We start from the raw sequence: 14207 nt of genomic DNA on the forward strand, positions 1-14207 counted from the left end.
GCATGGACCAAATGTATAATCTGCATTCTGGAATGGATCTGGGATCTGAGTATTTCCCTGTGTTTTCATTTCCAGGGAATTCAGTGCAAAGGAATATGTTGGAGGCCTCCAGATGCAGCTGCCCTGTCCTACAGACCAGTGCCTTGCCCAATAACAGCTCATTGTTTTACCCACTTCCTGGTTCAGTAAGAGAACGGGCGAACATCAGAGATGTCTTTGGCCTGACAAGGTTCAGACCTAAACCACCTATAGGATTCCAGTCTCTCTCTGGCAATGCCATAACTGCATTTTCCACATAAGTTAGTGGACTATGATTAAGATTACAATTATGAAATTCTATCATGTACCTATACACATCGTTTTTGAAAAGCAATTCCACAAATCAATCATCTCCTGATAAAAATAAACTTTATTTTGTTACACTGATGTGGCGTAAGTGCATTATTTGTGCGTTAGCTGATGTTCTACTGCAGAACTTTTACACACAATCTTCATGATCAAATAGACGTAAAATAGTTTCAAATATGGCTTTTCATGATGCAACAAATAAACATTTTGATACACTATAAAGTACAAACTCTTAATCACAGTTCATAATACATCATATAAATGGATACACACAAACAACATTTCAATTGGCGGGTTTTTATCAAAGGTAAAAAGGTGACCGGTTGGTTGGCTGAGGGGTCAGAGGTTAAAGGTGAGGCCGATACTCTCCCCAGCGTTGAGGCTGACCAGCTGGGTCTGTTGGCGAGAGTCTGGCATGCCCGCAGTGATGGTATAGGTCCCTGGAGACACCTCGATGTGGAAATCCTCACCCACTGACACACGGTCCTAACATGAATAAATAAATGGCTATTAGGGGTGGTAAGTAACTCATGATACGATACTGTGATGATATTTGGCCCTCGATAGCGATATCACGATACACAAGATCTGCGATGATTGATATATTGCAAGACATTTTATCTACGATACATCTGTGTAACTGAAGAAAGAATACCCATAAAAAGGCTAAAAGCTTATTGTTTTTTGCCTTTTTGTATATAATAAATTATGTATTTATAGCGCAGATTATTTTGTGTGCATCACAAACTGGCCAATTGTACATGAAACAATATTGCATAGTGCCTCTTTAAACACACACTGACCACAACTTGATTATTTCACCTCATTCCAATCATTTATATTGCAGTAAAATAGGATTGTCAAGCTAAGAAATACATAATAATAATAAAACAATTAATTAAAAAAAATCTTGCCGTCACTGTATCAATATAATATCGGCACACAAAATATCCAGATATATTGCTGTATCGACAAATGTATGCAGTACTTCCATTGTAAAGTGCTTTGAGTAGTACTAGAAAAGCACTATAGTAGGGCGGCTAGGTGGTGTAGTGGGCAAGGCGCTCGCCATCAACGCTGGAGATGCTGGGTTCGAGCCCAGCTCTCGGCGTTGCTGCCAGCTTGGCTGGTCGTTCATACTAACACAATTGGCAGTGTTAGGGATGGGAAAGCTGATGGGTGGGTCCTGGGCGTTGTGGACAGCGACCCCTACAGTTCGGTCGGGGCGCCTGCACAGCGAGGGTAGGATCTGGAGGGAGGTAGTGTGACCTTCCACACGTTACACTCTCCGGGTGAGAATCTGCGCTGCCAGGCTGGCTGCCGGCTGGCTGCACATGCGTCGGAGGAAAGCATGTGACAGTCTCCGGCCTCCCGGACCAACAGTAGGGGGGAGTGCGCAACAACCAGGAAGGGGGTTGGGAATTGGCATAACGACTAACAGTGGGATGGGAGAAAAATCGGAAAAAAGGAGGGGGAAAAAGATAATAAGAAAAAAAAGTCTCCAGAGTGAAAAAGGAATTATATTATTGGTTAAAATTCGTTTGTGCAAGCCCACCTCATATTTAGTTTTACAAGAAGAAAACACGATTGGATTTTGATACAAGAATATGAAGAAATAGATTTTTTACATTTTTGGTTAAATAGGTGCACAATATGACCATGGGAAGTGGTATAAATGGTTAAAATACACTTGACTTTAAGGCACATTTTCATTGTTTATGACTTTGAAATAGAATTTATATTTTTCTGAGCCAAACCAAGATGTGTAGTATATATATATATATATATATATATATATATATATATATATATATATATATATATATATATATATATAATTAGAACGCTGTAGTATGAATACATTTTAACGGTTTAAAAATCAAATTGAATAGCAAACTTCAAAATATATATTTGTATTGAATCTTAAAATGTGTGTATCATTACACCACTACCAATAACAGTACTGTGAGATTCTCTATGTAGAAAAGCCCTTACGCGTTTCCTGTTTGGCAGTGCAGGTGTGGTCCCAGGTGCGGTATGGAATCTGGACACATGGATTCCCTCAATGTCACTGGGATCAGTGCAATGGTGTGTCTGGTAAAAGTTCTGCAGCACAGAAAGAGAGCATTTACAACACAAAACAAAAAAGGGCAACGGCAACACACACCATGAGCTGCAATAATAATTGTACTGCCCCCCCCCCACCCCCCCTTATTCCTTTTTCTTATTCCTGTTTTCATAATCATGGGAAGCCAAAATCATAATTGAAATTTGATTAATCCCCCAGCCCTAGTGCATCATGGACATACTAGCACATGGGGCTGGATTCTGAGATGCAAGTTCACCATAAAATTGACCAACACCTGACCTTGCATTGGTAGGTAGTCTGTTCCATAAACTCTGCAATGGTTGCAAAGGCATCATCCAGGCTGGTGTGGGTTCTCTGAAGAAGAAAAAGGATGAGAAGAGAAGATGAGAAGAAAAGTGGATAGGCAAAGAGGTGAAGATTATTATCCATGTTGGGACTCAGTAGCTAATTACATGTAGTTCAAACTACATTTTGCACTAGTTGGGTGGTAGTTCTACAAGACAATCGTTGTAGCTTTTCAAGTAGTTAAAGGATAACTCCACTATTTTGGGAAATTAGCTTATTTAACATCTTCCCTGGAGTTAGACAAGAAGATGCATACCTTTTTTGTCTCTGTGCGTGCATTTTAGCTTTGGGAATAGATGCTCCGTTAGCATAGCTTAGCTTCATCACTGGAAGTGAGGCAGGACAGTAGCCTTACAGTGCCTTACAGTGTATTGCAAGGTCTGACATTGACCAAACTTGATATGCATGACCTTGGTGGGCTCTAGGTCAACTCCTGAAAAGGGGGTCAATGACAGACTTTGCAATCAAAAGTTAGGGGGCTAATAACCCTTGCCATAATTTCAGTGCGCCCCTAACTTTTGATTGCAAGGTCTGACATTGACCCCCTTTTCAGGAGTTGACCTAGAGCCCACCAAGGTCATGCATATCAAGTTTGGTCAATGTCAGACCTTGCAATACACTGTAAGGCACTGTAAGGCTACTGTCCTGCCTCACTTCCAGTGATGAAGCTAAGCTATGCTAACGGAGCATCTATTCCCAAAGCTAAAATGCACGCACAGAGACAAAAAAGGTATGCATCTTCTTGTCTAACTCCAGGGAAGATGTTAAATAAGCTAATTTCCCAAAATAGTGGAGTTATCCTTTAACCAATGTGTGTAATTTAGGTAATTACAAACTAAACATTTAGCATTTTCCTGATTTCACCTCTTGCTCCCCGCCCTCTCCTTAAAACATCGTCTCAGGTAAGCTAATCACCCAACCCACACGAGTGTGTGATTCAACACAAACTACCATTGATCTCATTCTGACCTCTGACAAGTCCAAGATCTCCAATAAAGGGGTTTATAGCATGCGGGTTAAGATATCATTATATGATATTCTGTACCCGCAAAAAGCTAAGACAAAAGGCCAGCTGCCACAAAACAGTCACATCTAGAGACCTCAAAACCTACTCTAGCGAGGCCTTTAACAAAGAACTGGAGAGCCTGGACTGGTCAGATGAGCTCAGTGGTACACTGGTTGAAGAAACATGGCTTGGTTTCAAAACCAAATTCACAACAATATCCACTAAGAACCACCACGGTTAAAAATCGCGCTGAGCCATGGATGCACACTGAAATACTGACCGCTATGAAAGCCAGAGACAAAAAATGCTCTTAACTTCATGAAAGTCAGACAAAGCTTGCCAAAAGCTCAAACAGTGAACTCCAAGCCCACGTGGTTGAACTCAAAATTCAAAGAAACAGACTAAGAAACGATGTAAACACCATGATCAAATCCACAGAAAAAAATGTCATCAATGACAAAACTGAGGAAAACAAAAACAAACCCCTGTGAACTTTGGAAATTACTCAACAACCAACTAGGCTGCAGCAAAAAACTAAAGACCAGATTTACAAACATAAACATAACGACAGAAAACACTCATCACAGAAAAACTGGATGTGGCCAAATACCTAAACATATTCTTTACAAACATAGCCACAACACTGGTTAATAAACTACCCTCCCACTCAGGGCATTATGGGGTAGAACACATAGTAGCATACTACAAAAACCTAGGGGTCCGCAAAGACGACTTCAAACTAGAAATGGCAACAGATGAGGTACTCAAAAAACTGAGCGCCCTCCAACCTAACAAGGCCACTGGCCATGACAACATCCCCTCCAAATTCCTCAGACTCAGCAGCCGTCATCACACGCATAATAAACCTCTCCATAAAACAGGGACACGTTCCCAAGGACTTCAAAATTGCGAGTGACCCCCCTGCACAAAAAAGGCAGCAAATTAGACCCAGGCAACTACGCCCTGTTTCTATTCTCACCTCCATCTCGAAAGTCATGGAGAAAATAGTCTACGAACAGGTCGAAAAATACCTAGCGGAAAAAAATCTAATCTACGAATTTCGATCTGGCTTCAGAACATCCCACTCCACTGACACATGCCTTCTCTATTTGAACGACCACATCAAACAAGAGGTGGACGCGGGCAAATACTGCGGCATGGTCATGCTGGACCTACAAAAGGCCTTCGACACTGTCAATCACTCCATTCTGATTGACAAGCTAAAAGCAATTGGTTTTGATAGTTTATCAGTGAGCTGGATGCAATCTTACCTGGAGGGGAGGGAACAGATGGTAGAGGTAAACTGCACAAACCTCTTTTTCCCCATTGTGAAGATGGCAGTTTGGTACAATTCTAGAGTAGTTTCCCCAAAAACGTATTATAATGCAAATAGAAGGTATGCGTTCGCAAACACCTCCCTTTTTTATTGAAAAGTATAGATGCCAGTTTGGTACAATTCTAGAGTCGATTCCCCCAAATTATTAGAATGCAAATGCAATGCACCTTGGCAGAGTCCTGGGCATATTCTTCTGTGGAGGTTCGGGACGCGGTACTACTACTAGTAGTAGTGGTCCAATCCACACTCCGTCTGGAGGCCCGCTCCAGCACCTCCAGGCCCATGGTGGCGGAGCGGCGCAGAGAGTCCTCTAGCCGGGCCTGGCTCGACATGGCATGGGGACGGCGAGTCAGATCAACACCAACACCAACCTACACAATATGATAAGACGGCGCTGACATAACTAATATGAAATAGAAACATTCAACAAGTTCCAAAGCATTCCCCAGGAGATAATCACTGCAATATGCAATCTGTGTGCATTTTTTTTTCCACAAAATGTACTCACATAAAGAAATACCTTTTCATTTGATTATTACTTATGTTGTGACAACCACCATATTAAGACCGCGAAAGGCATGGAATTGTATGCGCTAACGATATAGACCACTGCACTTCCGCATTACATGGCGGTCGTGAGGGTGGCTTCCCCCGCCCTCTGCCATTAGCTCAAAATATCAATACCATGCAGCTGCAGAGCCGCAGAGCCAGCGGCGCTCTCAGGGCCGCCTAGCAGCGCCACCCACCCAATGGCTGAATTGATTGATTGATTGATTGAAAACTTTATTAACAGATTGCAGAATGGGTACAATACAGTACAGCTCAATACACACAATTGTTAAGGGGATGCAGACGAGAGAAAGAGTAGAGTGGGTAGGTGGGGTGGGGTTGGGTGTGGGGGGGGGGGGGGCTGTACATTGGAGGTGGTTGGGGGGGGGGGGGTATTTGAAATAAAAGAAAAAAAAAGAAAAAAAATCTAACCCTAACTAACCTTACTGTCATGCACTTGCCCTAATAAACTAACCTACACTGTAACACGCAACACTTTGATGAATATTGTTACTCAGCTGATAGAGTTGTATCCTTTCTGACCTGTCGTACAGAACTTGTAAGTCGCTTTGGATAAAAGCGTCAGCTAAATGACTAAATGTAAATGTAAAATGTAAATGTAGGAGGGGGGGGGGGGACACTGTACAACTGTACAAGCAAACCTGTACATTGGAATATTGACAAAACCATACTTGATCATTTACTGTACATTGGAGGGGGTTGGGTTAGGACATTTACAGGGGCCAGTTTCGAATGGCACTCCCTTAGGTGTTCTTTGAGAGTGGTTTTGAAAGTGGGTAGTGATTCACATTCCTTTACAGCTTTGGGTAGGGCGTTCCACATTGATGTGGGTTTAACATGATTTGTGGAGCTCCCTCTGGTGTTGTGATCGTGGTATTCACTGACCTTTGGGAAGTATTTTGACATGTACATGGGTACCTTGGTCGTGTAGTGTATCTTGTAGACCAGGCCCATTGCAAGTTGCTGTACTCTGTCGTCTACTCTAAGCCATCCTAAGTTGTCAAAGTGGGCAGGGGTGAGGTGGGTTCTAGGAGTAAGGTCAAGCAGTAGTCTGACCAGTTTGTTTTGAGATGTTTGTCATTTTGTTTTTAGCACCTTTGAGGTACTTTGGTACCATGAGGTGCAAGCATAGTCGTAGTACCCTTGAATGAGTGCTCCTGCCAGAGTCTTCAGGGTATTCTTGTTTACCAGAGAGGAGATCCGGTACAAGAATCGAGTTCGTTGGTTGATTTTTTTTATTACATTGGATGCCATTTTGTCGCAGGAAAGATGAGCCTCTAGGATGGAACCCAGGTAGGTAATTTCATCTTTCTTTGTGACAATATTGTCACCCACTGTAACTGAGAAGCCGTCGGTCTTGCTGAGTTTGTTATTTGAACCGAAGAGAATGGACTCTGTTTTACCCAGGTGTAATGATAGTTTGTTATCAGCGAGCCAGGTGCAGATTTTGCCTAGTTCCGAGCTGAGGGTTTTTTCAACCTGTAACTTGTTCTTGTCAGAGACCAGCAGGGCTGAGTCGTCTGCGAACAAGAACAAGTTGCAGTCACAAGCTGACGACATGTCATTTGCATAAATCAGGAACAGTAGCGGTCCTAGTATGCTTCCTTGTGGAACACCACAGCTCACTGTGAGGGGGGGGGGGGGTAGGGTACCGTTTACCTCCACCATCTGTTCCCTCCCCTCAAGGTAGGATTGCATCCAGCTCACTGATAGACTATCAAAACCAATGGCTTTTTTACATACAGTTACGACTTTGTATGAGATCTCACGGTGTTCCATTACTCGTACCAATTGAACACCACAGATACCACAAATTTTTCTATGAAAGAGATACATTGGGAGGTTTTGTATCAAGTTTTTATTATCAATTACTAACGTCCTCGTACGAAACCCTTCAAATAGACAATGTCTGGAGGAGGGATATACCAGACCTGGAATATGACTTTGATTGGCAAGGAGCCTGGGCAAATGTCCGACTTACATCAAGGAACCCGGATCATCAACAAATCAATCTGAACTATATTCACAGGACATACTTGACTCCTATAAGGCTGTGCAAAATGGGGCTTATACAAGACTCCAAATGCTCCCAATGTACAAATGGGGACGAAGGAACATTTATGCACATGTATTGGGACTGCCCACCAGTTAAGGCATTCTGGAAAGATGTGTCCCAACAATTATCAACACTCGTATTTTGGAATATACCTGTACACCCTGCGGTATTACTATTGAATGATGTTTTTGAGTTTGCAGTGAATCCACAACTAAAAAGATTGGTTTTATCGGGTATCACAGTAGCTAAAAAACTGATCGCATCACGTTGGTTTCAACCGGAAAAAATGTGCCGAAAAGTGTGGTTTCTTACATATCTTGATGTGATATATCAAGAAATATCTACAGCAAGAATTCTGGGGCTCAATGAATCCAAAATGTCAATGTGGTTAGAAGTGGTGGAGAGAATAAAAGCTAGCTTATAATGGTGGTGTCTGGTTAGGAGTAGGGTTGGGCACCGAAAACCGGTTCTAATAGGAACCGGTTCATAACTTCCGGTTCTGGAACCGGAAGTAACATATTTTAATTTCGATTCTAAATTTTGATTTTTTTTTTTTTTACTTTTTTTTTTTTACTTTTTTTTTTTAACATTAATACCCTAGTTACAGTACAGCAACCAAATTAAACTGTATCAAGTCAACTGAAAATGTGAATAGTATGATTTTCTTTTTGAAATAAATAATAAAAAAAAAATCTCCTTCGAAATAAGCTGTGACCTGTTTTGACCTGCACCTCAAAGAATCGGAATCGAGAATCGTTTAGAACAGGAATCGATATGGAGAATCGGAATCGGAACCGGAATCGTTCAAATCCAAACGATGCCCAACCCTAGTTAGGAGTGAGGGATAATGGAGGTACTATCCAAGAGGGGGTCCGGGAGGGGGGGGTTTGAGCTGGAGCATATGTGTGTAGGGTTTTAGAAAATAGGTATTAGGGGTATATTATATACTAACATTTATATAATTGTAAATTCGCTGGATATACACTGTATACGGCTAAAATGTTATTATAGACTATTTTTGTTTTATCCTGTTTCTGTACTTGCATATATTATAACCACCTTTACTGAAAGTTTCATTATGCATTGTGTGTTGAGTACTGACTTTTAATAATTTTTTGTTTTGCAATAATAAAAAAAAATATAAAAAAAAAAAAAAAAAAAAAAAATTGCTTTTAGCTTGTCAATCAGAATGGACCATGCCGCATTGCCGCAGTATTTGCCCGCGTCCACCTCTTGTTTGATGTGGTCGTTCAAATAGAGAAGGCATGTGTCAGTGGAGTGGGATGTTCTGAAGCCAGATTGGAATTCGTAGATTAGATTTTTTTCCGCTAGGTACTTTTCAACCTGTTCGTAGACTATTTTTTCCATGACTTTCGAGATGGAGGTAAGAATAGAAACAGGGCGGTAGTTGCCTGGGTCTAATTTACTGCCCTTTTTGTGCAGAGGGGTCACTATCGCAATTTTGAAGTCCTTTGGGACGTGTCCCTGTTTTATGGAGAGGTTTATTATGTGTGTGATGACTGGCGTGATGGCGGCTGCTGAGTCTCTGAGGAATTTGGAGGGGATGTTGTCGTGGCCAGTGGCCTTGTTAGGTTGGAGGGCGCTCAGTTTTTTGAGTACCTCATCTGTTGTTACCATTTCCAGCTTGAAGTCGTCTTTGCGGACCCCTAGGTTTTTGTAGTAAGCTACTATGTGTTCTACCCCATAAAGCCCTGAGTGGGAGGGTAGTTTGTTTACCAGTGTTGTGGCTATGTTTGTGAAGAAAATGTTTAAGTAATTAGCTACATCCAGCTTGTCTGTGATGAGCGTGTTGTCCGTCTTTGTTTGTTTGAGAATCTGGTTTTAAGTTTTTTACTGCAGCCTAGTTGATTGTTGAGTAATTTCCAAAGTTCACATTTGTTTTTGTTTTCCTCAGTTTTGTCATTGATGAAATTCTTTTTTGCAGTTTTGATCATGGAGTTTACGTCGTTTCAGTCTGTTTATTTCCAGTTTGAGTTCAGTCACGTGGGCTTGGAGTTCACTGCTCGTGCTTTTTGTAAGCTTTGACTGACTTTTACGAAACTCAGAGCATTTTTTGTCTCTGGTTTTCATAGCGGCCAATATTTCAAAGTGCATCCACGGCTCAGCGCGATTTTTTACCCTGGTGGTTCTTAGGGGGGCCATGTCGTGATGCCTGTGCACCGCCGGCCAACGGGAGAGGGTCTGTATTGTCTCTGTTGTCTCTTTCCACAGCAAAACGGTAGGCAAGGCACCTTGGTTGAGAAATGCAGGCTTCAATCTATGTTGTTTAGTCTATCTGTTCAGTACTGTTCAGTACTGTTTCAAGATGCACAATGAGATCTTCTGAGAGAATTGTTGAATAGATACACAAATGTTTGATTATGACATCATACTGTGACATCACAAATGTTCTAGAATGTTCTATTATGACAAGTAAATAAGTCAAGAACAAAACAAGAACACCATGAAGTCCAAAAAATGTAAAATAAATATATAATTCCACAGACATAACTTTGACCACAAGACCACCTGACATACCCATAGTGTCTTATGTAGTCTTATGCATAATTGCACATAGTTCATTACGTATAATATTGTAAAATAGCTTAGACATAGCCTACTTGCATAGAATAGTCATGTATAATAATGTATAATATTGCTGGCTGTACAATACTGCTGTACAATACTGCTGTAGGCCTATAATACTGCTGTTCATATCCAGTAATACACATATTTACATTAAACATAATATTCACCATTCCTTAATTACCATCATACCCACATCACATAGAGTCATAGACTGTAGTGTATATCAAAAGTACACCGTTACCTGGCCCATGGGGACATTAACGTGTGTTGTCGGGCCTTTTTGATTTGATTATCAATAAGGTAGGATATCTGGAACACACAAACACACTATTTTTTAAATCACATGCCATGAAACTCAGGGACCTGGCTGAATTTAAGACTGCACAGATCATGTTTAAAGCATGAAACAATTCACAATTCACAATTCATCAAAAAAATCTGTTATGGAGAGGGGGGTTATACAATTTAGAGGAGAGAACTTCAAGAAACAGGCTGTTCATTCAACAATGTATGTATATTTCAATTTGTGGAGTGAATATGAGTTGCATAAGATAATAGTGTGTGTGAAGGTATACTGAATACTGTCTATCTGTATGTCATGTATGTCATTATTAATAATATTATGATGAATTGAAAATGGGGGACCCTGATGTAAACAAATGAAAGTCTTTCTCTGGTCTACATCCCCTTAACAATTGTGTGTATTGAGCCGTACTGTATATTGTACTCATTCTGCAATCTGTTAATAAAGTTTTCAATCAATCAATCAATCAATCAATCAATTAATCAATCAATCAATCAATCAATCAATCAATTAATCAATCAATATAGGAATACATATACGTTTACACTTCATCCTCCTACTCCTGCTTGTTTGTTTTTTAATCTGTTTATTACTTGTTTTTTTTATGATTATTTATTTTCAATTTATGTTCGAAATAAATAAACGCATTCATTCAAGATATTGTGTGAGCAAAAGTATAGTTAATTTACTCATACAGATACAGTATGTACATCCTCTGGCCTCGCGCGGATCTCACAGCTGTGCCCGCGCAGTGCAATACTCCAATTCAGCCATTGGGTGGGTGGCGCTGCTGAGCGGCCCTCACAGCGCGGCCGTCAGAGCGCGGCCCTGAGAGCGCCGCTGGCTCAGCGGCTCTGCAGCTGCATGCTTCTCCAAAATATCGGGAGTGTTGCGGTGGTCTATCCTCCATGCTAGATCCCGCCCATTCACATCCAGTAGCCTATCCGAGGTCTGTGTCGGAATGCACCGTCTACTTTGAAACTACATTTTGTTTTGGTTACGTCAGACAGTGTGTGTCGTCTATTTTGGAGCTAGGTTATGTTTTGATATGCACGAGTACAGAATGTCCCGTCTACTTCTAATCTAAATTGTGTTTGGGTGTTGGTCAGTACAGAATGTACTGTCTACCTTGAATCGAAATGTTGTTTTGACACGTCAGTACAGAACGTACTGTACTGTAGCCTAGGTGGGGAATAATAACAGCATTTGGGTGAAATAGCCACGTTATATAAACAGCGAATTATATAATCCATGCAGAGATGGTCTCAGCTTTATTTAGCTGACGCTTGTATCCAAAGCGATTTACAGATTGTGAACATGTCAGCACAGCAGGAGGGGTCAGCTAAGGGTATATATATAACTCAGTATATGACCATATTTTGATTTCCAAAAAAGAGGATCACTGGCACTGCCCCCAGCCTCAAGATACTTAAATGATACTCGAAGATTACTCAAAGATGCCATATAATTTTAATATTTAAAGTAGGCCTCCTCTGTATGGATAGAAAATTATTTATATTATTGTATATAACACAATATCTCTCTATAACCAAAACTCAACATACTTTATTATGCCTAATGTAATATCAAGAAAATAACTTACAAATCAAACTACAAAATAATATATTTCTTCAAGTCTTACTGGACAAAATAAATAACAAAAAAATATATATCTTTTCAATGTAATGTAAATGATAAAACAGTAACCTCACAATTATACTAATTTAAAAGTGCACTATGCAGTTTCGGGTTGGTTTACATTTGCATAACTTGCAATTAGTGTACAAAACTAATTTAGTACACACATACTCCTTAGAATGATTGTATCATAACTTCATAAGTATCTTATATAATATTAAAACCAAAGCATCTTGAGGCATCATAAAGGCATTCAATTATTTTCTCTCTGTATAGCTGCATACTTCAATCAATTCGGTCAACTTTGCCATCAAACTCTCGCCTCGCACAGCTTTATTTTTAATGTTTTTCTGTGTCCACGGTAAATTGGAAATTTTCTCTGCAGTTCATCTGTAATACATTTTCGCTTTTGTATTTTGAGCCGAATCAATGCTTCAAGGAGAATCAAGGAGTCCGCTTCCTCCTGTTTGTGTGACGTAGAAGAGCCGCCCACAAAGCATTTTATATGGATACGTCACACGCAACAGAGTACCGTAGTATTCGGTGCAACGCGCCAGTCAATTTAAATACATCATAATGGTCAAGAGGACATGTCCTGACAAAAGGACGTTTCAAAGGTAGTAGTATACGTGTAGTTTAATAGTATCGGGGTACATAATCGAAAAAAGACAGTAAGAGGGTTCGTTTTATTTATTTTCCGGATAGTTTGCTTTTAGTCAAAGCGGAAAATTGGGCGGGGTTCAGCTGTCTCGACTTTCACTTGTTTTTTAAATCAATTATGCACTTATAAGACTGTGGTTGACACTCAAGTTCAAAATGAGCACACAATGACATTGAATAACATTAAACAAATTTACTTGTATATAGTTTGTGATGTTTTTGAATTGCATGTAGCTATGGGGTTGTACCTTTTCTTCTGGTGAATATAGCTTGATGATGCATCCCAAAGTTTGAAGTTTCTTTATACACCTCCCCAGAAGCAAGTGATGTCAATGTAATCCAAAAAGTCAACCAACGAACTAGATTCTTGTACCGGATCGCCTCTGGTAAACAAGAATACCCTGAAGACTAGCAGGAGCACTCATTCAAGGGTACTACGACTATGCTTGCACCTCATGGTAGGAAAGCATCTCAAAGGCGCTAAAAACAAGATTACAAACATCTCAAAACAAACTGGTCAGACTACTGCTTGACCTTACTCCTAGAACCCACCTCACCCCTGCCCACTTTGACTACCTAGGATGGCTTACAGTAGACAACAAGAGTACAGCAACTTGCAATGGGCCTGGTCTACAATATACACTACACGACCAAGGTACCCATGTACATGTCAAAATACTTCCCAAAGGTCAGTGAATACCACAGCACAACCACAACACCAGAGGGAGCTCCACAAATCATGTTAAAAACACAGATTCGGCTCATTATGCCACATCAATGTGGAACGCCCTACCCAAAGCTGTAAAGGAATGTGAATCACTACCCACTTTCAAATCACTCTCAAAGAGCACCTACGGGAGACTGCAATTCGAAACTGGCCCCAGTAAATGTCCTAACCCAACCCCCTCCAATGTACAGTAAATGTCCTAACCCAATAATACCTCTTCTTGGGACCAAGTAATGTTTCGATATTCCAATGTCGCCCCCCCCCCCACCTATGTAGTTTCTACGTCAAATGTATACTCTTTAGATGCTTTTCGTATCACAAACTGTACTGTATTTGTAAATCTGGTATGTCATAAATGTATAGATGTAGCAGTACTGTATCTGTATGTGATATGTTATGATGAAATTGAAAATGGGAGACACAGATGTAAACAAGACGAAAGTCTCTCTGGTCTGCATCCCCTTAACAATTGTGTGTATTGAGCTGTACTGTACCCATTCTGCAATCTGTTAATAAAATGTTCAATCAATCAGTGACAA

At 40.5% G+C, this 14207-nt stretch overlaps 1 protein-coding gene across 2 annotated transcripts; it reads right to left on the reverse strand.

The window, feature by feature from the left end:
- Nucleotides 1-391: 391 nt before the first annotated feature.
- On the reverse strand, nt 392-5777 carry akip1 (A kinase (PRKA) interacting protein 1). 2 transcript variants are annotated; one of them, XM_084334321.1, is made up of 5 exons: nt 5645-5777; nt 5292-5495; nt 2717-2791; nt 2344-2454; nt 392-834 (listed from the first exon to the last, which is right to left on the reverse strand). In XM_084334321.1, the coding sequence occupies exons 2-5, from the start codon at nt 5454-5456 to the stop codon at nt 688-690; spliced, it is 498 nt and encodes a 165-aa protein (XP_084190447.1). In that variant the 5' UTR covers nt 5457-5495; nt 5645-5777; the 3' UTR covers nt 392-687. The 2 variants fall into 2 exon arrangements, with proteins under 2 accessions (XP_084190447.1, XP_084190446.1); XM_084334320.1 differs by having other exon boundaries at nt 5633-5747.
- Nucleotides 5778-14207: the final 8430 nt, after the last annotated feature.

Source organism: Notolepis coatsorum (genome assembly GCF_963971535.1).
Source record: "Notolepis coatsorum genome assembly, chromosome: 18".
In the NCBI taxonomy this organism is placed as follows: domain Eukaryota; kingdom Metazoa; phylum Chordata; class Actinopteri; order Aulopiformes; family Paralepididae; genus Notolepis; species Notolepis coatsorum.

What these genes read in the sequence shown, in the direction of transcription:
- akip1 (XM_084334321.1), bottom strand. Translation starts at nt 5,456, where the DNA reads ATGTCGAGCCAGGCCCGGCTAGAGGACTCTCTGCGCCGCTCCGCCACC. An exon ending in AGACTACCTACCAATGCAAG is followed by an intron (nt 2,455 to 2,716) that starts GTCAGGTGTTGG and finishes TCTGTGCTGCAG; the next exon opens with AACTTTTACCAGACACACCA. An exon ending in CACTGCCAAACAGGAAACGC is followed by an intron (nt 835 to 2,343) that starts GTAAGGGCTTTT and finishes TATTCATGTTAG; the next exon opens with GACCGTGTGTCAGTGGGTGA.